Below are 24,177 nucleotides of genomic sequence, written 5' to 3' on the forward strand. Positions count from 1 at the left end.
GCACAGTAGATGCAGCAGAAGGGACGAATTGACTTTCACTGTAGCACGGGATACAGGGTACAGGCAGCAGGAACGGGTAACACTGGGAACTGGAAAACACTGGGAGACCATTTGCAAGACAAACTTTATGTAAAGGATCTGCCAGGCACAGCTTCGGGGTTAACGTCCATAGATAATCAGTCTGCACCTGCTTCTATGTCTGTGAGACTGACTCCATCTTCCACCACTCAGGGTGGCAGGCTTAGGAGTGGGAGAACCTATCACAGCCTGGCCAGACGGAGCTAGCTCCCGCCCTCTGTCTATTTATACCTGCCTTTCCTGTTTCTCCTTTGCTTGTGATTCTTCTCGTTTGGTTTCCTGGCCCTGCTGCAGCTTCTTGTACCATTGTCCTTGCTTCATATTGACCCCGGCTTGCTGACTACTCTCCTGCTCTGCGTTTGGTACCTCGTACACTCCTGGTTTGACTCGGCTTGTTCACTTCTCTTGTTGCTCACATTGTTGCCGTGGGCAACTGCCCCTTTCTCCCCCTAGCTCTGTGTACCCTTGTGTGTTTGTCTGTCGTGCACTTATTGAGCGTAGGGACCGTCACCCAGTTGTACCCCGTTGCCTAGGGCGGGTCGTTGCAAGTAGGCAGGGACTGAGTGGTGGGTAGATTAGGGCTCACTTGTCTGTCTCCCCACCCCCGTCAATACATAATCACAAGCCCATACCTATTCTACCCTGGTCCCTGACACCACTATGGACCCCCTTGAGACCCTGGCTCAGCAAATGCAGGGTCTCTCCCTACAGGTCCAGGCCCTGGCTCAGAGGGTCAACCAGCCTGATGCTACCATGGTAGTCCCCCTCACCTCACCTCTTGAACCCCACCTCAAGTTGCCCGACCGGTTCTCAGGGGACCGGAAGACTTTTCTCTCCTTTCGGGAGAGTTGTAGGCTCTATTTTCGTTTAAAGCCCCACTCCTCAGGTTCTGAGAGCCAGCGGGTGGGTATAATTATGTCCCGGCTCCAGGAAGGGCCCCAAGAATGGGCCTTCTCCTTGGCTCCTGACGCCCCTGAACTTTCCTCCGTTGATCTTTTCTTTTCTGCTCTCGGACTCATCTATGACGAGACTGACAAGACTGCTTTTGCCGAGAGTCAGCTGGTGACCTTACGTCAGGGTAAGAGACCTGTTGAGGAGTATTGCTCTGACTTTAGGAAGTGGTGCGTAGCTTCTCGGTGGAATGACCCTGCCTTAAGGTGCCAGTTTAGGTTGGGTCTGTCGAACGCCCTGAAAGATCTGCTAGTTAGTTATCCCTCTTCTGACTCCCTAGACCAGGTTATGGCTTTAGTGGTATGACTTGACCGACGTCTCAGGGAACGACGACTTGAACGTCTTGATGTTTTCTCCTCTGACTCCCCCATGATGCCTCCCGAGGTTCCGTTGCTTCGTTCCTCCCCGGAAGACTCAGAGGTACCTATGCAACTCGGGGCCTCTGTATCCCCCCAACAACGTAGAGATTTCCGCAGGAAGAATGGTCTCTGCTTCTACTGTGGGGATGACAAGCATCAAGTGAACAACTGTCCTAAGCGTAAGAATGCAGCCGGAGAACTTCCGCGCCTAAGTGATCATCGGGGAGGTCACTTGGGCGCACAGGTATTTCCCGTAAATATGAAACTTAATAAAATCTTGCTTCCCTTTCAGGTCTCTTTTGGTGTTAGGTCTGCTACCGGAAGTGCCTTCGTGGATTCAGGGTCTTCTGCTAATATCATGTCTGTGGAATTTGCTATGTCTCTAGCTATGCCTTTGATTGATTTGCCTAAACCTGTCCCGGTAGTGGGTATCGACTCCACTCCTCTTGCTAATGGTTATTTTACACAGCATACCCCTGTTTTTGAACTCCTTGTTGGCTCCATGCATTTGGAGCAGTGCTCTGTACTGTTAATGCAGGGATTATCGTCCGATTTGGTTTTAGGCCTTCCCTGGTTGCAGTTGCATAATCCCACGTTTGACTGGAATTCTGGGGACCTTACCAAGTGGGGTAATGAATGCTTGACGTCATGTTTTTCTGTTAATTCTATTTCTCCCCCTGAGGAGGTGAACACGCTACCTGAGTTTGTTCAGGACTTCGCCGATGTTTTCTCTAAGGAGGCCTCCGAAGTGTTACCTCCTCATAGAGAATATGATTGCGCAATCAATTTGGTACCAGGAGCTAAGCTCCCTAAGGGTAGGATATTTAATCTCTCTTGTCCCGAACGTGAAGCCATGAGAGAGTATATCCAGGAATGCCTGGCCAAGGGTTACATTCGCCCCTCTACTTCTCCGGTAGGTGCTGGCTTCTTCTTCGTAGGGAAGAAGGATGGTGGTCTTAGGCCATGCATTGACTACCTAAGCTTGAATAAGGTCACTGTAAGGAACCAGTATCCCCTTCCTCTGATTCCTGATCTCTTTAATCAGGTTCAGGGGGCCCAATGGTTCTCTAAGTTTGATCTACGGGGGGCGTATAACCTTATCCGCATCAAAGAGGGGGATGAGTGGAAGACTGCGTGTAACACGCCCGAAGGTCATTTCGAATACCTCGTCATGCCCTTTGGGTTGTGTAATGCTCCCGCGGTCTTCCAGAATTTCATAAATGAGATTTTAAGAGACTACCTGGGGTTATTTCTTGTAGTGTACCTTAATGACATACTTGTGTTTTCCAAGGACTGGTCCTCCCACATTGAGCATGTCAGGAAGGTGCTCCAGGTCCTTCGAGAAAACAAACTGTTTGCAAAGACCGAAAAATGTGTGTTTGGGGTGCAGGAGATACAATTTTTGGGCCAAATCTTCACTCCTCATGAATTCCGCATGGACCCCGCCAAGGCCCAGGCTGTGGCGGAATGGGTCCAACCTGCCTCCCTGAAGGCGTTACAGTGCTTCCTGGGGTTCGCTAATTATTACAGGAGGTTTATTGCTAACTTCTCGGTCATCGCTAAGCGTCTTACGGATCTCACTCGCAAAGGTGCTGATCTCCTCCACTGGCCTCCTGAGGCTGTCCAGGCTTTTGAGGTCCTTAAGAAGTGCTTTATCTCGGCCCCGGTGCTGGTTCAGCCCAACCAAATGGAGCCATTTATCATGGAGGTTGACGCGTCCGAGGTGGGAGTGGGGGCTGTCTTGTCCCAGGGTACCAGGTCCCTCACCCATCTCCGTCCCTGTGCCTACTTCTCCAGGAAGTTTTCACCCACTGAGAGTAACTATGATATTGGCAACCGCGAACTCTTAGCCATTAAATGGGCATTTGAAGAGTGGCGCCACTTCCTGGAGGGGGCTAGGCACCAGGTAACGGTCCTTACCGACCACAAGAATCTGGTTTTCCTAGAATCTGCCCGGAGGCTAAACCCGAGACAAGCTCGTTGGGCGTTATTTTTTACCAGATTCAACTTTGTGGTTACCTATAGGGCTGGGTCTAAAAATGTTAAGGCTGATGCACTGTCATGTAGCTTCATGGCCAGCCCTCCTTCGGAGGAAGATCCTGCTTGTATTTTGCCTCCAGGTATAATCATTTCCACTATTGATTCTGATTTAGTCTCTGAAATTGCGGCTGATCAAGGTTCAGCTCCCGGGAGCCTTCCTGAGAACAAGCTGTTTGTTCCCCTGCAATTCCGGCTAAGGGTACTTAGGGAAAATCATGACTCTGCACTATCTGGCCATCCAGGCATCCTGGGTACCAAGCACCTCATTGCCAGAAACTATTGGTGGCCTGGGTTGCCTAAAGACGTTAAGGCCTACGTCGCCGCTTGTGAAGTTTGTGCTAGGTCCAAGACTCCCAGGTCCCGACCAGCGGGCTTACTATGTTCTTTGCCCATTCCCCAGAGACCTTGGACCCATATCTCCATGGATTTTATCACCGATTTGCCTCCATCTCAAGGCAAGTCAGTGGTGTGGGTTGTAGTAGACCGCTTTAGTAAGATGTGCCACTTTGTGCCCCTCAAAAAACTACCCAATGCTAAGACGTTAGCTACCTTGTTTGTCAATCACATCCTGCGTCTCCATGGGGTCCCTGTCAATATTGTTTCTGATAGAGGGGTACAATTTGTTTCATTGTTTTGGAGAGCCTTCTGTAAAAAGTTGGAGATTGATCTGTCCTTCTTCTCTGCCTTCCATCCTGAAACTAATTGCCAAACTGAGAGGACTAATCAGTCTCTAGAACAATATTTAAGGTGTTTTATCTCTGACTGTCAATATGATTGGGTCTCATTCATTCCCCTCGCCGAATTTTCCCTTAATAACTGGGTCAGTAACTTGTCAGGGGTCTCCCCCTTTTTCTGTAATTTTGGGTTTAATCCACGGTTCTCTTCCGTTTCACCTGGTAGTTCCAACAATCCCGAGGTAGAGGTCGTTCATCGAGAACTGTGCACAGTCTGGGCTCAGGTTCAGAAGAACCTAGAGGCGTCCCAGAGAATACAAAAAACTCAGGCAGATAGAAAACGTTCTGCTAACCCCTTGTTTATGGTCGGGGATCTGGTGTGGCTATCGTCTAAAAATTTGCGCCTTAAGGTCCCATCCAAGAAGTTTGCTCCCCGGTTTATAGGGCCATACAAGGTCATTGAAGTCCTCAATCCTGTCTCCTTCCGACTGGAGTTGCCCCCATCTTTTCGAGTACACGACGTGTTCCATGCCTCCCTCCTTAAACGCTGCTCCCCGTCCTTGTTTCCCTCGAGGAAACCTCCGGTCCCTGTTCTCACCCCTGAGGGGGCAGAATTCGAGGTGGCCAAGATTGTGGACAGCAGGATGGTCCAAGGCTCCCTCCAGTACCTGGTCAATTGGAGAGGATACGGGCCTGAGGAGAGGACTTGGGTACCCGCTCGGGATTTTCACGCTGGGATATTGGTCAGGAGATTTCACCTTCGTTTCCCCAGTAAACCAGGTCCACTTAGAAAGGGTCCGGTGGCCCCTCATAAAAGGGGGGGTACTTTAAAGGATCTGCCAGGTACAGCTTCGGAGTTAACGCCCATAGATAATCAGTCTGCACCTGCTTCTATGTCTGTGAGACTGACTCCATCTTCCACCACTCAGGGTGCCAGGCTTAGGAGTGGGAGAACCTATCACAGCCTGGCCAGACGGAGCTAGCTCCCACCCTCTGTCTATTTATACCTGCCTTTCCTGTTCCTCCTTTGCTTGTGATTCTTCTCGTTTGGTTTCCTGGCCCTGCTGCAGCTTTTTGTACCAATGTCCTTGCTTCATATTGACCCCAGCTTGCTGACTACTCTCCTGCTCTGCGTTTGGTACCTCGTACACTCCTGGTTTGACTCGGCTTGTTTTCTACTCTTCTGCTCTGCGTTTGGCACCTCGTACTCTCCTGGTTTTACTCGGCTTGTTCACTTCTCTTGTTGCTCACGGTGTTGCCTTGGGCAACTGCCCCTTTCTCCCCCTATCTCTGTGTACCCTTGTGTGTTTGTCTGTCGTGCACTTATTGAGCATAGGGACCGTCGCCCAGTTGTACCCCGTCGCCTAGGGCGGGTCATTGCAAGTAGGCAGGGACTGAGTGGTGGGTAGATTAGGGCTCACTTGTCTGTCTCCCCACCCCCGTCATTACACTTTAGGTATACAACAACGCTCAGGCAAGGATCAAGTGGGCAGAGCCCTTTTTATAGTCCAGCAGCATTCTAGGCTAATTACTGATTATTAAAAACTAGATGCGTACTGGCCCTTTAAGGCCTTGCACGCGTGGGCGCGCCCTGCGGGAAACAGTCTCAGAACCCGTAAGTGAGTGCTGGCGTCTCCCTGGATGTAGATGCCACCGAGAACACATATGTCCATGGCTGGGGCCGTCAGAGGGTAAGTCTGAACGACGGTCCATGGCCATAGATGTTGCAACGGACCTTCCTCCTTCAATTGGATGCACTACTGACTGAGTGGTGGAGTTTTTCTAAGATGGCACATTTCATCCCACTAACCAGTCTTCCCTCTGCTCCTCGTCTGGGTAACCTCTTCATACAAAATATCTTTACTCTGCTTGTCTTGCCTCTCCATATCGTGTCCGATCGGGGGGTTCAATTCACTTCAAAATTCTGGAGAGCCCTCTGTAAACTCATTGATGTTAAATTGAACAGTTCCTCTGCCTCTCATCCTTAGTCTAACGGCCAAGTCGAGAGAATTAACCAAAAATTGGAGAATTACCTTTGTCACTTCATTTCTGTTCAGCATGACAACTGGGTGTAACTTTTTCCTTGGGCCGTGTTCTCCTACAAGAATCACACAAGTGAATCTACTGCCTCTACTCCATTCCTCATTGTTTACAGCCAACATCCACAGGTCCGGTCCCTCTTCCAGTTCCTGCTACATCACAGGTACCCGCAGTTAACTCAATGTTTGGGGACTTTCTTCACATCTGGCCTCTGACCAGGTCATCTATCCTACAGGCGGTCGACCGCATGAAGAGGAATGATGATAGGTGAAGAAAAGAACCTCCTCAGTTTCCCCATGGATCCAAAGTCTGGTTATCTTCTAAAAACATCCGCTTAAAAATTTCCTCTTACAAATTTGTGCCCAGGTTCCTAAGACCTTTCGAAGTCCTGCAACAAATAAACCCTGTGTCCTATAAGCTTCGGCTGCCTGCTACCCTCAGAATATCCAACTCATTTCATGTGTCCCTCCTGAAACCTGTGTTTCTGAACCCCTACAGTAAATCTCCTCATTCTGCAGTTGCTCCCAGCGGTTCTTCTGACATCTTTGACGTGAATGAGATTCTGGACTACAAGACGGTAGCAGGAAAGACATTCTGTTGGACTGGAAAGGGTTTGTTCCTGAGGAGAGGTCCTAGGAACCGGAGGAGAACATTAATGTCCCAGTTCTCATCCAAAAGTTACTCTTACGCTCTGCACCTGTGAAGAGGGGGCGTAACGGGGGTACTGTTATGCCTGCGGTCGCTGACTACTGGCACGTCCCACTTGCCGGCAGCCATGACCGCAGGACTGTATCTTCATATAGGCGTCTCCCTCCTCAGAGACGCCGACACACACTGCGGAAGCGTTCTCCTGTGTGCCGTAGGATGCTCGTGCGGGCTCACTCCTGGCCTTAAAGGGGCAGCGTGAACCTGTCTAAAATGTTTATCCAATCAACCCAGCAACACCTTGGACTTTAAAAAGGGCTCCGCCCTTCCTCAACTTGCCTGAGCATTGTTTGTATTCCTGTGTTCATCTATGCAAATGGTCCTTTAGTTGTATCCTGCTGCCAGTGTTCCCGTATCCTGTTGCTGTGTTTGTTGCTGAGCCTAAGCCTATTGTTGGAGTGGTGTGTGCCTCATCTGCCACATCTGTTGCCATCTGCCACATCTGTTGCAATCTGCCACGTCTGTTGCAATCTGCCACGTCTGTTGTCATCTGCCACGTCTGTTGCCATCTGCTACGTCTGGAGTCATCTGCCATGTCTGGTGTCATCTGCCACGTCCAGTGTCATCTGCTACGCCAAGCATCATCTGTGCCTGCTCTACCACGTGTATGCTACTTCGAGTATCTGCCTGATCATTTACCCAGGTACTCATATCCGAGAGACTGTTATTGACTGTTGTTTGGCCAGCTACTTCTCCGCTACGGCGGAGCTGCCGAGTGGGTCCACATACCCTACAACCGTGACAGTATGCCAGTAATAATAAATCTCCCCCAATGTTTTCTGATTAGAAATGCATCATAATTAGAAAAAAAAAAATATCCAGAAGTATAATTTATGGAATTCATGGCTTTCTATGTTTGCCTGTCAAACAATACACATGTACACCACATTATATGTTTTTTACAGACATCAATGGCAGACGTATTCAACTGCATGCCCCACAATCCCATTTGTTTTTGCTGCACAGGATAGTGTACATATTTTTCTTGCCAAAGAAAAAGGAATAAAACAAAATCTAATTGTATGACTAATATGTGTTGAAAGGGGCCTATGTAGGTTGTATAAGGGCCTACGCAGCACACTACACTATTGTTTCAGTGAAAAAAAACGGAAACCTAGCGGAACAGAAGCAAACTGAAACCCAAAAAATAGAATTGAAATAAAACGATACTTTCCTTTCATCTGTTCATCTTTTCCTCTGACGGAACAGATGAACAGAAAGCCCAAACGGAAGGCAAACACTGATGTGAACAGGCCCTAACACCATGGACATATATACAGAACCATAACATAGTTAATGGCGACTTGGTACTATACATGCATAGTTTACTTGGAGTTAAGGGGTTAAAAGGGATAGTCCCAGGTGAAACATTTATGGCATATCCATTGGATGTTTGATAAATGTGTGATAGATCCGACCGGGTGAGGTGGGTGCTGCATCCAGGTGTAGAATGAATGAAGAGGGGGCCGCTGGAACCCCATCCACATGTAGTGGAAATAATATGCATGATAAAAATGAGCGTGCTTTGCAAATCCGCAGCATGCTTATTAGGCTGGATTCACACGAACGTGAATTGCGTCCGTGCGGGCCGCGTGGTTTTCACGCGCCACGCACAGACCAATACAAGTCTATGGGGCAGTACAGACAGTCCGTGCTTTTTGCGCAGCGTTTGTCTGCTGCGCAAAAAGCGCGACACGGTCAATATCTCCGCGTATTTTGCGCATCACGCACCCATTGAAGTCAATGGGTGCGTGAAAACCACGCAGGTCGCACGGAAGCACTTCCGTGCGAACTGCCTGTTTCGCGCACCTGCTGTCAAAAGGATAAATGTAAACAGAAAAGCACCACGTGCTTTTCTGTTTACAAACATCCGAATGGCGTGTCATAATGATGGCGGCTGCGTGAAAATCACGCAGCCGCGCATCATATGATGCTGCCTCACGGAGCACGTAAGTGGCTTTTGCGCAGGCAAAACGCTGCGTGTTTTGCGTGCGCAAAAACGCCACGGCCGTCTGAATCAGCCCTTATGTTGCGGAAATGTGTCCGATTTTCACCGCGGATTTCACTCCTTCAGAGCAGTCCACATGTAACACATTTCCACGTGCGGACGTACCCTTAGGGTATATTTAGACCGATCAGTCATTTTCCGTTTTTTTTTGTTTTTTCTTTGCTGCTTCTACCGTGAAATCAGAAGGGAGCATAAGGGTATGTTCACACTGCGTTCTTTAGTCAGGGAGAAAAAAAATTATTTGACGTGTTTTTTTAATTTAGCAAATGTACCGCTCCAAACGTATGGCGTGTTTTTTTCCTGCCTCCCATTGATTTCAATGCAGGTTTAGAAGCGGAAACTCCTCCAAAATAGGGCATGACGCTTTTTTCTTTGCAAGCGGACAAAAACTGCTCTGAAAAAAACACCTCTACCTTCCATTAAAATCAATGAAGGGAGATTTGGGACAGTTTTTGGCGCTGATTCCAACAAAATTAGCGCCAACAAAATGCTGTGTAAACAAAGCCTTAAGGTTCATTTACACGTGCAGATATTCGCATTAGCGACTTTTGATACGATTGCTGTAAGCGATCATATAGCGATTACGGACACGTATTTACACAGTTTATCATCTCAATATATATTAATATGTATCGTTTGGTCGCCTATTTAACACTGTCACACATCTGCTATCAATAAACGATTCATGTTTATAAACCACAATGTCAGAACGACCAACAATTATTTTTCTGTGCGTATAAACGATTATTTGTACGCTCAAGGAGCGTTCTATCGCTAGTCTTTTGTCGCTACACCTATTCACAGTAAGCGATTATCGTGCGGTGGAATCTGTTGGTGTAAATAGGGCTCATGTGGAGAACATGACTGGAGGTCATAGACAAACTGTAACATAAAAACTGGTGCTAAAGTGGAGTAGTTGCTAATAGTAACCAATCCAATCCCAGTTCTCATAGGTGAAATGTATAAGGTGCGACCTGATTGGCAGAAACTGCCCAGTTTTTTCCTTGAACTACATTTTATAAATCTTCCCAAATATTCACGACAGAAACTTTCCATAGCCGAGCACGTGGTAGTTTGCCCAGTCCGTCCCCCTGATAACCCCGCCCTCATGGGGCTGGCGCGACGTCACCGCCTCTTTAAATAGCGGCCAAGTGCAGGGAGGTGAAGCGCCCTGAGGCGGACCACTTGTTCGGTGAGTGAAGGGCGGGCTGAGGGGCACGGGGTCACCTGTGCGGGCGCTAAGTTTGTTGCCTCTGGATGGAGAAGGTTTTTCCCGTGTCTCTGTCATGGCGGTGGATATACCGTTGTGTTCGGTTTTCTGTGTAGCGGCGCCTCTGCTTTGTCTGATGTCTTGCGTTCACTTTCTGCGTGTTCTTGCTCTCTGTCCTCAGGTTAAATACCAGCTGCAAATCTCCTGGCATCATGTCAACAAACGGAACGGAACCCTCTGCCCAGGTGGATGAGACTCCCGAGCAACAGGTGACATGTGGTGACTGGACTTTGACGTTCTATTATCTCCGCTGGCAGCTACTAGCGATCTGTTCTGTGCCGATAACCGCGTGCCCTTTGCGTCTTAGGGCTATGTAAGACTGTGGTGTGTACATTAGGTCATTGATGGAGAACCGGTTACTCTGAATCGTGCTCTGCCTTCTTATTCCGTCTGGAAATGTGGCTAATGTGGCAGCTGCTGTTCACCTTGTCGGTGGGGCAGTGATTTTACACACACCCTATTGGCAAGGGGAATGAGACCACCCAGTTTATAACTTATTCATCCACCTCCAGGAGTTCAAAGAAAATCTTCTGGGGGAATGAAATTACTTACTGAAACTGATCTGAGGAGAGGGGTCCTCTATGTGTCACTGCAAGACTCCACATTCCAGTATCTCTTGGCATGAACTGCCCCCCCCCCCTCAGGGCATGAAGATCCATTGGCAACAAGTGTTGGTGAGATGCCCCTCTTGCAGCTATTAAGACCCCTGTTTTAATATAACTCTCTGGTTACGGTTAAGGACTGTCCAGTTTAGGTCCCTTTCCAGATATTGGGGTGATCTGTGTCCTCTGTTCAGAATCCTCATCTCTTGGCCAGAGTGGTCTAGGGGTCTCTTGCTCTGGGTTCTGCATTAGACGACCCACTGATAGATGCTGTATAATGCTTAAAGGTGCTTCCCAGACCCTAAAAATTGATAGCCTATCCTCAGGATAGGCCATCAATAGCTGATAGGTTGGGGTCGTACGAGCGCTGTTTCCCCTTCATTTCTAGTTACTCATTGAATTGTTGACACGGATGTAGCGGTGATACCCAGGTACAGGGCCGGCCCTAGGATAGATGGCGCCCTGTGTGAAATGATCTTTCGGTGCTGCACCCCATCATTAAAAAAAAAAAAAATGCCCCATAAAAAAATTAGTGCCCCCATACTGTATAATATAATATATTACAACCCCTTCAAGGACACAGTATTTTGTCCTCGTATTATGCCACCTGTAGTACCCATACACAGTATAATGTCCGCTTAGTGGCCCCCACACAGTATAGTGCCCCCTGTAGATTTTGCCATACAGCCTCCTTGTAGACAGTGCCATACAGTCCCCCACCTCCCCCTTGTAGACAGTGCCATACAGTCCCCCACCTCCCCCTTGTAGATCGTGCCATACAGTCCCCCACTTCCCCCTTGTAGACAGTGCCTCCAAACAAAAACAAATTGTACTCCCCTATGCCCCGTTCCCACGATGAACTGAGCTGCTCCATGACGGTACCCTAGTACAGAGTTTCCCAACCTTTTCGGACTCGAGGCAGCACTGGAAAAACAAAATTTCCTCAGGGGCCCCCCTACCAAAAATGGTTTTGAGAAAGACCGAAAACTGCTAAGGACAAGCACTCCACTCGTAGGGCATGTTCACACGTTTTTTGTAAGGCAAAAAAAAATCTGCCTCAAAATTCCTTCAGCAACTGACAGCGTTGTGTGACTTTTTTTTTTTTTGTGTTTTTTCTTAAGCTGTTGAAGCGAATGCAAAAGACGCAGGAAAAAAAGCTCCAAACGAGCGCCGCAGGTATCTTCCTATTAATTTCAATTGGAGGTCAGAGGTGGAAACCACTTGTAGACAATCAGCCCCCCACTCACAGCAAAATGACCATCAGCCCCCCACTCACAGCAAAATGACCATCAGCCCCCCACTCACAGCAAAATGACCATCAGCCCCCCACTCACAGCAAAATGACCATCAGCCCCCCACTCACAGCAAAATGACCATCAGCCCCCCACTCACAGCAAAATGACCATCAGCCCCCCACTCACAGCAAAATGACCATCAGCCCCCCACTCACAGCAAAATGACCATCAGCCCCCCACTCACAGCAAAATGACCATCAGCCCCCCACTCACAGCAAAATGACCATCAGCCCCCCACTCACAGCAAAATGACCATCAGCCCCCCACTCACAGCAAAATGACCATCAGCCCCCCACTCACAGCAAAATGACCATCAGCCCCCCACTCACAGCAAAATGACCATCAGCCCCCCACTCACAGCAAAATGACCATCAGCCCCCCACTCACAGCAAAATGACCATCAGCCCCCCACTCACAGCAAAATGACCATCAGCCCCCCACTCACAGCAAAATGACCATCAGCCCCCCACTCACAGCAAAATGACCATCAGCCCCCCACTCACAGCAAAATGACCATCAGCCCCCCACTCACAGCAAAATGACCATCAGCCCCCCACTCACAGCAAAATGACCATCAGCCCCCCACTCACAGCAAAATGACCATCAGCCCCCCACTCACAGCAAAATGACCATCAGCCCCCCACTCACAGCAAAATGACCATCAGCCCCCCACTCACAGCAAAATGACCATCAGCCCCCCACTCACAGCAAAATGACCATCAGCCCCCCACTCACAGCAAAATGACCATCAGCCCCCCACTCACAGCAAAATGACCATCAGCCCCCCACTCACAGCAAAATGACCATCAGCCCCCCACTCACAGCAAAATGACCATCAGCCCCCCACTCACAGCAAAATGACCATCAGCCCCCCACTCACAGCAAAATGACCATCAGCCCCCCACTCACAGCAAAATGACCATCAGCCCCCCACTCACAGCAAAATGACCATCAGCCCCCCACTCACAGCAAAATGACCATCAGCCCCCCACTCACAGCAAAATGACCATCAGCCCCCCACTCACAGCAAAATGACCATCAGCCCCCCACTCACAGCAAAATGACCATCAGCCCCCCACTCACAGCAAAATGACCATCAGCCCCCCACTCACAGCAAAATGACCATCAGCCCCCCACTCACAGCAAAATGACCATCAGCCCCCCACTCACAGCAAAATGACCATCAGCCCCCCACTCACAGCAAAATGACCATCAGCCCCCCACTCACAGCAAAATGACCATCAGCCCCCCACTCACAGCAAAATGACCATCAGCCCCCCACTCACAGCAAAATGACCATCAGCCCCCCACTCACAGCAAAATGACCATCAGCCCCCCACTCACAGCAAAATGACCATCAGCCCCCCACTCACAGCAAAATGACCATCAGCCCCCCACTCACAGCAAAATGACCATCAGCCCCCCACTCACAGCAAAATGACCATCAGCCCCCCCACTCACAGCAAAATGACCATCAGCCCCCCCACTCACAGCAAAATGACCATCAGCCCCCCACTCACAGCAAAATGACCATCAGCCCCCCACTCACAGCAAAATGACCATCAGCCCCCCACTCAGATGCCCCCTGGTGGGTAGTGCCGCACAGCCCCCTGGTGGGTAGCGCCACACTGCCCACAGCCCCCTTGTAGGTAGTGCAACGACTACAAAATGACCGCTAGCTGGCAGGCAATACATTCAAAAAAGGACAACTGTGCAGGAGCACACAATACCCAGCTTTCCAAGCTATCAAATAAATGTGTGGAAATAAACTAAATTATAATTTATTTAGTCTGAGTAAAGGATTAATCCTTTTAGCTAGATTAAATAAAAGTTATATCTTAGTTTATTTCCACACTTTTTTTTTTTTATACCCGGGAAAGCTGGGTATTTTGTGTGCTCCTGCACAGTTGTCCTTTGTAGGTAGTGCCACACAGCCCACAGCCCCCCTGTAGATAGCAACCCCCCCTTCCAGTATAGATAGCGCCACTGTAGCTCCCTGAAGGAGCGGAATCCCTGTGTGGCAGGGGATTCCGCTCCTGGAGCGCTGCTTGATGCCTCTGTCCATATATGGACAGTGACATCAGGGAAAACTCCTGAAGCGGAATCCCTGGTCACAGCGTTGCAGACGCTATGACAGTCTATTCCACTCCAGGAGAAGCTCCTGACGTCTGTGTCCATGACGTCATTGGCTTCTCCTGGAATGGAATCCCCGATCATAGTCTCCAATGCTGTAACCGGGGATTCTGCTTCAGGAGTTTTCCCTGATGTCACTGTCCATATATGGACAGAGGCATCAAGCAGCACTCCAGGACCGGAATCCCTGGCCACACAGATTCTGCTCCTTCAGGGAGCTACTGTGGCGCTATCCTGGAAGGGGGGGGGGGGGGGGGTTGATATCTACAGGGGGGCACTATAGCCGAGTAAGGGAGGTATCTCCCTGCTCTGCTGTCTACTAGCGCCGCTGTAGCTGAAGGGAGCTACAGTGGCGCTAGTAGACAGCAGAGCAGGGAGATATCTCCCTGCTCTGCCATAGTGCCGTCGCTACCGCTATAGCAGCCACAGCAGCTGCTAGCGGCGCCACCGCCCTTATGCCCGGTGTCACCGCTAGCAGCCGCTATGGCTGCTACAGCGGTAGCCACTAAGTGAAGAAGCGCCCGGGTGCGACTGCGATTAGTGTGTATCCCCGCTGGTAGTTGCAACGGCGCGGGGATACACACACCCGCTGGCGCCCCTCTTGCCGTGTGGCGACCTGTGCAACCGCACTGGTTGAACATAGCTAAGGCCGGCCATGCCCAGGTATTGCGGCCTGTTCAATGTGGGAATGCAATACTGTGAACGGCTGCGGTGTCAGTGATTCATAGTGTGAGCAAGTAAGGAAATGAAGGGGAAGCAGCGCTTGTATGAGTGCTGTGGCCCCTTCAAAACATCTGATTGGCGGGGGTCCCGATAGTCGGACCCTGACCCATCAGCTATTGATGGCCTATCTTGAGGATAGGCCATCAATTTTCAGGGGCTGGAAAACACCTTTTTAATTTTCCCTCTGGCACTGCAGGGAAATGTAACACTTTAAAGTTTGCCCAGAGATTACTGTATTTCTGGGGGTGCCCACACGTGGACATTCTATGATCAGCTTATTGTCAAGGACCCTTCTAACAAGTGGGGTCGTCTGCAGTGGCCATTCCCTCTAATAAAATAAGTGAGATGCGTTCTAGGGAATGGTTGTTTCCCCTTTAGTCAGAAGTGTTCACGATCTACTTGTCTACAGCAGAATGTGGTGGGACGTGTTACACATCTACCTCTTGTCAGCTCTGCATGCAGTGTGGTGAGTGCGGCCTACAATTCTACTAAGGATAGTCACCCGTACATCCGCGACGTTGGTGATGTTGCTGAGAAAGGAGCAAAGACCTTAACTGATGCTGCAGTAACTGGATCAAAGCCTCTTCTAAGCCGACTGGAGCCGCAAAGTGAGTATATTTAACAAAACCTTTTTATTTTTCCCCTCCTGTTAAGCGTGTGCCTGGTCTTATGGGCTATTAACACCCTTTGCACTTTAAATTTTTTTTTTTAAAAAGTGCTACCTATATGTAAAATTAAAGATCCAAAAAATAACCTAGAAGCACTCCAATGATCCTTGAGAGTAATTTTTTCAAAATGATTTTATTATGTATAATTCATAAGCGATTATATCTGGACGTTTCGACCTAGCCTAGGTCTTTATCACAATCGCTATAAATGGAGAAATTAAATTAATGTAACATATACAGCATGTGTAGTAACATAATAAAATATAATGAATAACTGAATAAAGTATCTAAAGTAATACAAAATATATATGCAGATATGATATGAAATGTACAAAACGGACAATGTCAATAAAAACATACATATCGATCAATAATTCATCGTATAGAGTTGAAGCAATATTGCAATTTAACAACCGTAAGTATTGTGAAAATATTTGTCATTCTAAGTAAAGATACATATGAAATGCAGTATATTAACTCCTTAACGCAGGAGGACGGATATATCCGTCCTGTGATGGCGCGGGTACTGCCACTGTACCCACGCGATCAGCGGCAGGAGCACGGCTGTTATACACAGCCTGGCTCCTGCTGCAACTGCCGGAATCGAAGCGCGCTCCGATTCTGGCAGTTTAACCCATTAAATGCCGCTGTCAATAGAGACAGCGTCATCTAATGTGTTTGACAGAGGGAGGGAGCTCCCTCTGTCACCCGATCGGCGCCCCCGCAAAGAAATCGCGGGTCGCCGTCGGGTTTCCATGACAGCCGGGGGTCTAACAAAGACCCCCAGGTCTGTCTTCAGCATCTGCCTGTTAGGCGATTTACACTGACAGGCAATAATGCTTTAGTATACAAAGCATTATATATGCGATCGGCACATCGCATAGTGAAGTCCCCTGGTGGGACTAAAAAAAAAATGTAAAACAGTTAAATAAAGTTTGTGAAAAAAAAAAATAAATTACAGTCAAAGTCAAATAAAACTACTTTTTTGGCCCAAAAAGTGGTTTTATTTAGTAAAACGGTCAAAACAAATCACACCTACACATATATGGTATCCCAGCGATCGTAACAACTTGACCAATAAAATTAACATATTAATTAAACCGCCGGATGAACGGCGTCCAAAGAAAACGCTAAAAACGTCAAAATTCTTTCTTTTCTTCCATTCCCTCCATAAAAAATAAAATAAAAGTTAATCTAAGTCCTATGTACCCCAAAATTGTACTAATGAAAACTACACATTGCCCGCAAAAATCAAGCCCACATACGGCCACATCGACGGAAAAATAAAAAAATGACGGCTCTTGGAATGCGGCGATGCAAAAACAAGTAATTTTTTTTCTAAAAGGGTTTTTATTGTGCAAACGTAGAAAAAACATATAAAACCTTTACATATTTGGTATCCCCGTAATCGTGCCGACCCATAGAATAAAGTTAACATGTTATTTCTGCTGCATAGTAAACGGCGTAAATTTATAACGTGAAAATTAATGCTGGAATAGCTGCTTATTTTCAATTCTCTCCTAAAATAAAGTTAATAAAAGTTAATCAATATGTTATAAGCATCTAAAAATGGTACAATTACAAAATACAACTTGTCCCGCAAAAAACAAGCCCTTATACGGCTATGTTGACGGAATAAAAAAAAAGTTACGACTCTTGGAATGCGACCGTGAAAAAACAAAAAATAATCCTTGGTCATTAACGTGCAAAATGGCCCGGTCATTAAGGGGTTAATACTATCGCATGGAAATAAAGATTAAGAATGCAATGGGACAATCACATAAGTAATGTAGATAACAAGATATTCAAGACGACGCTATAGCAGGCATGTTCATGATGGTAAGTATTCAAAAAACGATAATATCGATTGGGGGTGCAACTATGATGTCCCCTCCGACCATACCATAAAATACCAGTAATAATATATTGTGCACAGAATTTTGAGATCGAGTAGATGACCAGATACAGGTACCATAAAACCGGTTCACTTTTCTTACTTTCCTTTTCGTATTATTCATTTATATGATTTTTTTTTATACTAAGACGCTTCCTTCATTTTCATCTTCTTTCCTTTCTCTGATATATACACTGGTTATACTAGTTTATCCATATAATCCACTGTTATATTATTCATTGCTTTTTCCTTATTCCCATTATCGGCACTTCACAATTACATTTTAGTTCATTTACATTATTTTTTTATTATATGGCTCATTCTTTTATTCCAAACACTATTACATAGTCAGATCATACTCATTGTAGGTTTAAGGACTATTTCTTTCCCCTAGAATTGAGAAAGTTACTCACCATAATAGCTAGGTTATCTCAGCGTCACCTCATGCCCATATTGACATCCTGGATTTCGCTTGCGTTCCAAGCACACAGCGTTGCTGTGTATAGTGCGCTTGCGCTAGATGCCGTGTGCGTTCCACACACCGGATATCCGGTGGTGTTGCGCTTTATTTAAACAGCTCTTCGGGGATACTAATCAGACTATAATCTGCAGAGCGTCTGGTAGACGCCGTTTCATACTATATCTAAACTACAATCAGGTATGCTCACTTTTCAGATTTAACTTCATGGCATCTTCTGTTCTTCCTTCATTTTACTCTATTCTGTGCACAATATATTATTACTGGTATTTTATGGTATGGTCGGAGGGGACATCATAGTTGCACCCCCAATCGATATTATCGTTTTTTGAATACTTACCATCATGAACATGCCTGCTATAGCGTCGTCTTGAATATCTTGTTATCTACATTACTTATGTGATTGTCCCATTGCATTCTTAATCTTTATTTCCATGCGATAGTATTAATATACTGCATTTCATATGTATCTTTACTTAGAATGACATAAATATTTTCACAATACTTACGGTTGTTAAATTGCAATATTGCTTCAACTCTATACGATAAATTATTGATCGATATGTATGTTTCTGTTGACATTGTCCGTTTTGTACATTTCATATATCTGCATATATATTTTGTATTACTTTAGATACTTCAGTTATTCATTATATTTTATGTTACTACACATGCTGTATATGTTACATTAATTTAATTTCTCCATTTATAGCGATTGTGATAAAGACCTAGGCTAGGTCGAAACGTCCAGATATAATCGCTTATGAATTATACATAATAAAATCATTTTGAAAAAATTACTCTCGGATCATTGGAGTGCTTCTAGGTTATTTTTTGGATCTTTAGTGTGGGTTTTCCAGCCCGACACTCTATAGCACCAATACAGCGTTTATTTAAGGTGTGCACTCTTACATATTGGAAAATATATATGTAAAATTAAGCAACGCTAATGGCCTCTATTGAAATTGTCCTACCGTTGTGCTGCTGTAGAGTAACACTTTCACCTAGCTGGTTGTCCTGCAAATTCTGGCATAACTACTCCTGACTGTTGGGTCTCTCCTCTGACCCCAAACCCCGCCCCCCGTCAGTCAAAGCTTATTTTGACTGACATGTAAACTCTTGAAGAGAAGCGGGTAGGAGAATGTACGTGGTAGATCATAGTGAGGGAGGAAGGCCTCAGTGTTCAGGGAGTGCGGATTACACAGGCTGTCAGTGAATATAGGGAGGGGGAATCGGGCTGTGTAAATAAACTGGAGAGAACCCTCAACCATGCAGGGAGAGTGGGGCAGGGACTCGCTTCAGTGCCAGGATAGAAAAGGGCTGTAGAAGTGGTAGCAGTGCCTTTGCATGAGAACTAGTAAAGATAGCACCATCCTGGAGTCACAGTACTCATCCAGCATGTTACTGGGAGAGATATATTCACGTGGGAAAAGTCTCAAACTAGGATCCGGTTGGAAACAATGTCAGGGGGTCTAAGAAAGGAATGACTATTGCAGCCTGAAAGTTAGAGGGCTATTCCTATCTTTTAAAGTTATGGCATATCGCTAGGATATGCCACTACTTGATTATGGTGGCTGACCTCTGGGGGCCCCACTGATCCTGAGAATGAAGGGGCTGCAGCACTGATTTAGAACTGCATCTCCTTCTACACTTTCCCTACCTTCTGGGTTGCTAGGGCACTACTGTGCAGGGAAAAACTGATGGTAATACCACTTTAAGTAGATTGTGCAGTGTCAGACAACAGCTGTTGGCCAAACAATCTCCCTGCCCCATAAAAATAGTGTGTGTGTCCATCTCCCACTTATCTCCTGGAAAGTAAGGATCAGGGCAGATTCCCAATCATTACCCCCTGAAAGAGGTTGAACCGATAGTCTGCCCCTATAGCTGGTGGCAGTATCCACAAACCATAGACCAATTTCTTTGATCCACGTTAAACAAAAGCTGTCTCTTGGTATTACCCAGTCTTACAGCCGTGTGTCTTAGTTGGAGTGGACAGCACCCTCGGATCTTTGGTGGACCTGGCATGCCTCTGCTTTACACTGACAGCTGATGAATTTCAATGGAAACCATGTAATGCTTAATGTCCCCATTAGTGGCATCCCGGCAGCAGAACACCCTGGTCTGCTTTTTTATTTTTCTCCCCGTAAGGATATGGGATTGTCCAATCGGACATCACCTCCACTCCAAGAACCCCATTAATAAAAATAAAGCCAAAACCTCTGCCTTTCTTCTTAGTTGCAACTGCTAATGAACTTGCCTGCAAAGGTTTAGACAAACTGGAATCAACACTGCCTATACTTCACCAGCCAACTGAGAAGGTAAGTGCGAACTGCTCAATTCTCTTATGCCCTCAGGGTTATAGGTTTTCTGTTACAAAGTAACTGCAGAAAACGGACTCTTGCACTTGCTCACTGTGGCATTATATGGGCACTAACAGGGCACACTGGTGCTATCTATGTAGGCACTATCTACACAGCTCTGGGGTTTTCAGGTGGTTAGGACAAAGCTCTTCTTTTTTTTTTTTTTTTTTTTGGATGGACATTCTGCTACAGAAGAGCCTTTCATGCTTACCCCGTCTGTCCCGACGTCCGCTCCAGCCTCCCTGGATGATGTTACAGGCCATGTGACGCTTCAGCCTGTAATCTGCATTCAATTGGGATGCAACGTCATCCCAGGAGGCCGGACTGCCGGAAAGTGGGTGTTCTGGCTAAGTTTTATTCTTCTGGCATGGCGTTTCTGTCACAGGTTTTTCATCCTTATTGAATTCAATAGGGAGAACCTGCAACGTAAAATCAGCATAAATGCACATGCTCCGGAATTAAATGCCACAAGTCAAGTTCTTGGTTTTTTTCGGTTTCCACAGTAGTGGCATGTGATGCTAAATCTCAGCCCCTTTAGGGTCCATTGACACTGCGGTCAGAACTGCATTTTCTTTTACCACTATTTGGTGCCTTATGTGCAGCAGCATTTTTACAACTGCATTGTAAAAACTATCCAAATTGTTTAACTTTTTTTTTTTTTTTTCCACAATAGACTTAGAAATAACTCCTGGATTTGGCAAAACTGCCATGTGTGAATTGGCCTTATAGTGGCCTGTTTTCCTGCATGGTTCTTAACATGTTTCTGCAATACGACGTAATAGCACGTCGTGGTGCGGGGGTGATGTATGGGGTGAGCTCACCTGTGGGGCCTGTTCTGGATACAGCGGGTGTCAGCTGTGCATTACAGCTGATACCTGGGACTAACTGTCAGGAACAGTGATCGCTCTGCCTGTTTAACCCCTTAAATGCTGTGAGCAATCCAGTGACTGCTTCTTGTGCTCTTCCTGTAATTACAAAAGCATTTATCAATGACCGCTCTATTAGCAGACCTATTTGGAGACTAGTCAGTTAGGCTGGGTTCACACTTGTTTTGTCTTACTGTGGCTGTTTTTCAGAAACTCATGCGCCTCAAGTAGTTTATCAATCAAAAACCAAAAAAATGTGAAATGCAACAAAGTGTAAACATAGCCTTTAGTGGGGGGGGGGCTGGTTAAGCTGAGTAACATTTTATTATCTAGTTTACGCACGAGATATCTAGGTTTCAGAGCCGCAATAAGAAAGTGCTAAACTTGCAATGCGCTCGACATCAAAACTTCAGCAACAGTGGTCTGGATATGCTAAATGAGACTTTTTGTCTTTGTTCAGGTTGTGTCTGACACAAAGGAGCTGGTGACTGGAGCTCGTGATACTGTAGTTGGTACAGTGACTGGTGCCCGTGACACTGTCACAAGTGCAGTGTCTGGTATAATGGGCATGGCAGCTGGTGCAGTACAGGGAAGCATGGACGTGACTCGGTCTGTAGTCTCATCAGTGATGGACACGCATGTAGGGCAGTTTGTAACCAGCAGCCTGGATACAGTCTTGGGGAAGTCTGAGGAGTGGGCCGATCACTACCTTCCTATGACAGATGAAGAGCTGTGTGAGTAACTGGAGGTTTTCCCATGTAACGTACTTGTCCCATTTCTGTTATTTGCTTGCAGTGTAATGTTTGTATGCAGTATCTTTGTTAGCAGGGAAATCAGGGACTAGTTTGAGAATTATATATATTTTTTTCTCCCCATCCTGTAATGTTTGTTGCAGTTTTCAAATGTGGAGTAAGTTCTACATAAGAAGCTGCATAATGCTCACTAACATTGTACGCTGACCTCTATTCTGTAACTAACATGTCACCTCAACCCAGAAAACCAAGCATTACAAACATGTCTGCTCCAGGCAGCTGTACTTCTAACAATGCGATATAAACCACCACCATCAAGACTAAGGCTATGGAAAGTATCAGTAGCCCATGCTAATGAATTAGATTGCCGCTCTCCCTCTCGTCACATTGTACAGTTGTTTCTATGGGAAAGTCTCCTATTTTACACGAGGTCCTGACTATTGAATGATTTATCCACAGCTCAACTTGCCTCCACTGTAGAGGGATTTGAAGTAACTCCACTTCAACAACAAAGGGAACAGCAGAGTTACTATGTTCGTTTGGGTTCTTTGTCTTCTCGTCTGCGTCATCGAGCATACCAGCATTCTCTGGGCAAGGTGAGGAGTGCCCAGATCACCACTGTGGCAACTCTAGCACAGCTTCACCAAACTATTGACCTGGTAGGATTCTGTATTGTTAGAAGAAAAATCTAAATGTTGTTCTACTGTAGTTTCTAAAGAGATTTATATCATATATTTTTTTTGTTGCAAAGATGGAAACAGTCAAGCAGAGCGTTCATGGTGGCCAAGAGAAACTGCACCAGCTGTGGCTGGAATGGAGTCTCAAGCAATCGGGAACCACATCTGAAGATGGGGAGACTGAACCTGAACAGGTGATAAATTTGAAGGTTGAACAGTGTGGAATATGTATATGATTTATTTTTTTGATTTTTCCATGATTTGTTTCGTGGTAAAATGGCAGTTTGCTATTTGTTGCAGGTTTTTACCCCCCCCCCCCCCCCCCGCCCCATTGCATTCAATGGGTAAGACACATGCTTATCATGTTTTGGCTGAGCTAGTGGATGGAGCCTAGCGATCACGTCTGTCATACATTGGGGAGCAGGTTACAGAACACCCTCAAACTGCAGCAACATAAACATGGAGGACGTGTGTGGCTGTGAATCCAGCAATGGGTTGGGTAGTACTTGCCAGAAGCTGCAGCCACATATGTTCCTCTGGCTCTCACCCTGCTCCATCTTCTCCCTCTATGGGCAACATGATCCTCCAATGAGCTGATAGTCCATCTTGTCTTGAGGAGATGGTAAAAGCAGTATATTGTGAGTGATGAGAGGAGCCTAGTAAGTGGAGAGATAATTACGTAGATACATTACGTAGTCTTATATTCGCATGTACTACTGATCTATGCAAAGTTTGCCTACAAGACATGGTGACAATTTATTTATTTTTTGCAGCCTTTGGATTCTCGAGTGTTATCCATGACCCGTATGCTGACCAAGCAAATACAAACTACTTGCTTTAGTCTAGTCTCCGGGGCACAGGGTCTTCCAGCCAACATACAGGACCGAATGCAACAACTCCGGCAAACTGCTCAGGACCTTCATGCTTCCTTCTCCTCTGCTCACTCACTTGGAGATATTTCTGCAGGAATTCTGACACAAAGCAGAGAACGAGCCACAAAAGTCCATGACCACGTGAATGAGCTTTTAAGCTATGTGGTGGCAAATACTCCCTTGACGTGGCTGGTAGGCCCTTTTGCCCCTCAGCTGGTTGAACATCCAGAAACGCCTGAAGAACCTGAGGCGGCAATAAGTAATCTGTTGCCCCAAATATATGCACTTAATCTTGGTCTGAGGTAGGACTTGTCTTTGTGAGGCTTCTACAGTTTGGCTGATCGCTCTGCTTTAGAACTAGTGCTTGGGTATCGACTCCACATTGTTCTTGTACTGTTATACCAATTTATAAAATTTACTTTGCAGTCACTTTGGATTTGTCTGTAGTTTCTTCTAGTGTAACTGACCAGGCTTCTTCTGCAGGTAGGGCTTACACTACCATTGGGCTAGTAACTAAACTCCTCACACAGCCTTTCTGAATGGTTCCGTTCACACCACATTTGGATAGTACAGTTGTGGTTTTTAATTGTTAGAGCTTAAATAGTATTTTGGTATACATTAATGGGTGTATGCAGAAAAATGGCTTCTGTAGAGTACAGGTGAACGATGTGCTACACCAGTACCAGCTGTAAAACCACAGTAAACTGTCTCTTGGCCTTGCATATTGTGGCT

General features: G+C 46.5%; 1 protein-coding gene across 3 annotated transcripts; it reads left to right on the forward strand.

The window, feature by feature from the left end:
- The first annotated feature begins 10,022 nt into the window (after positions 1 to 10,022).
- On the forward strand, positions 10,023 to 23,874 carry LOC142759858 (perilipin-3-like). Of its 3 annotated transcripts, none has more exons than XM_075862530.1 (8): positions 10,023 to 10,047; positions 10,247 to 10,334; positions 15,288 to 15,486; positions 20,154 to 20,236; positions 21,605 to 21,878; positions 22,356 to 22,555; positions 22,648 to 22,767; positions 23,347 to 23,874. In XM_075862530.1, the coding sequence occupies exons 2-8, from the start codon at positions 10,278 to 10,280 to the stop codon at positions 23,749 to 23,751; spliced, it is 1,338 nt and encodes a 445-aa protein (XP_075718645.1). In that variant the 5' UTR covers positions 10,023 to 10,047; positions 10,247 to 10,277; the 3' UTR covers positions 23,752 to 23,874. The 3 variants fall into 3 exon arrangements, with proteins under 3 accessions (XP_075718645.1, XP_075718654.1, XP_075718637.1); XM_075862539.1 differs by having other exon boundaries at positions 15,291 to 15,486; XM_075862522.1 differs by lacking the exon at positions 10,023 to 10,047 and adding an exon at positions 10,638 to 10,799 and having other exon boundaries at positions 10,246 to 10,334.
- Positions 23,875 to 24,177: the final 303 nt, after the last annotated feature.

This window comes from Rhinoderma darwinii, chromosome 1 (genome assembly GCF_050947455.1).
Source record: "Rhinoderma darwinii isolate aRhiDar2 chromosome 1, aRhiDar2.hap1, whole genome shotgun sequence".
Lineage (NCBI taxonomy): Eukaryota > Metazoa > Chordata > Amphibia > Anura > Rhinodermatidae > Rhinoderma > Rhinoderma darwinii.

Coding starts and splice junctions, on each gene's coding strand:
- LOC142759858 (XM_075862522.1), top strand. CDS start 10,707: ATGTGTCACTGCAAGACTCCACATTCCAGTATCTCTTGGCATGAACTG. Junction 15,487..20,153: donor AAGCCGACTGGAGCCGCAAA/GTGAGTATATTT, acceptor CTTTCTTCTTAG/TTGCAACTGCTAATGAACTT. Junction 22,556..22,647: donor TTCACCAAACTATTGACCTG/GTAGGATTCTGT, acceptor TTTGTTGCAAAG/ATGGAAACAGTCAAGCAGAG.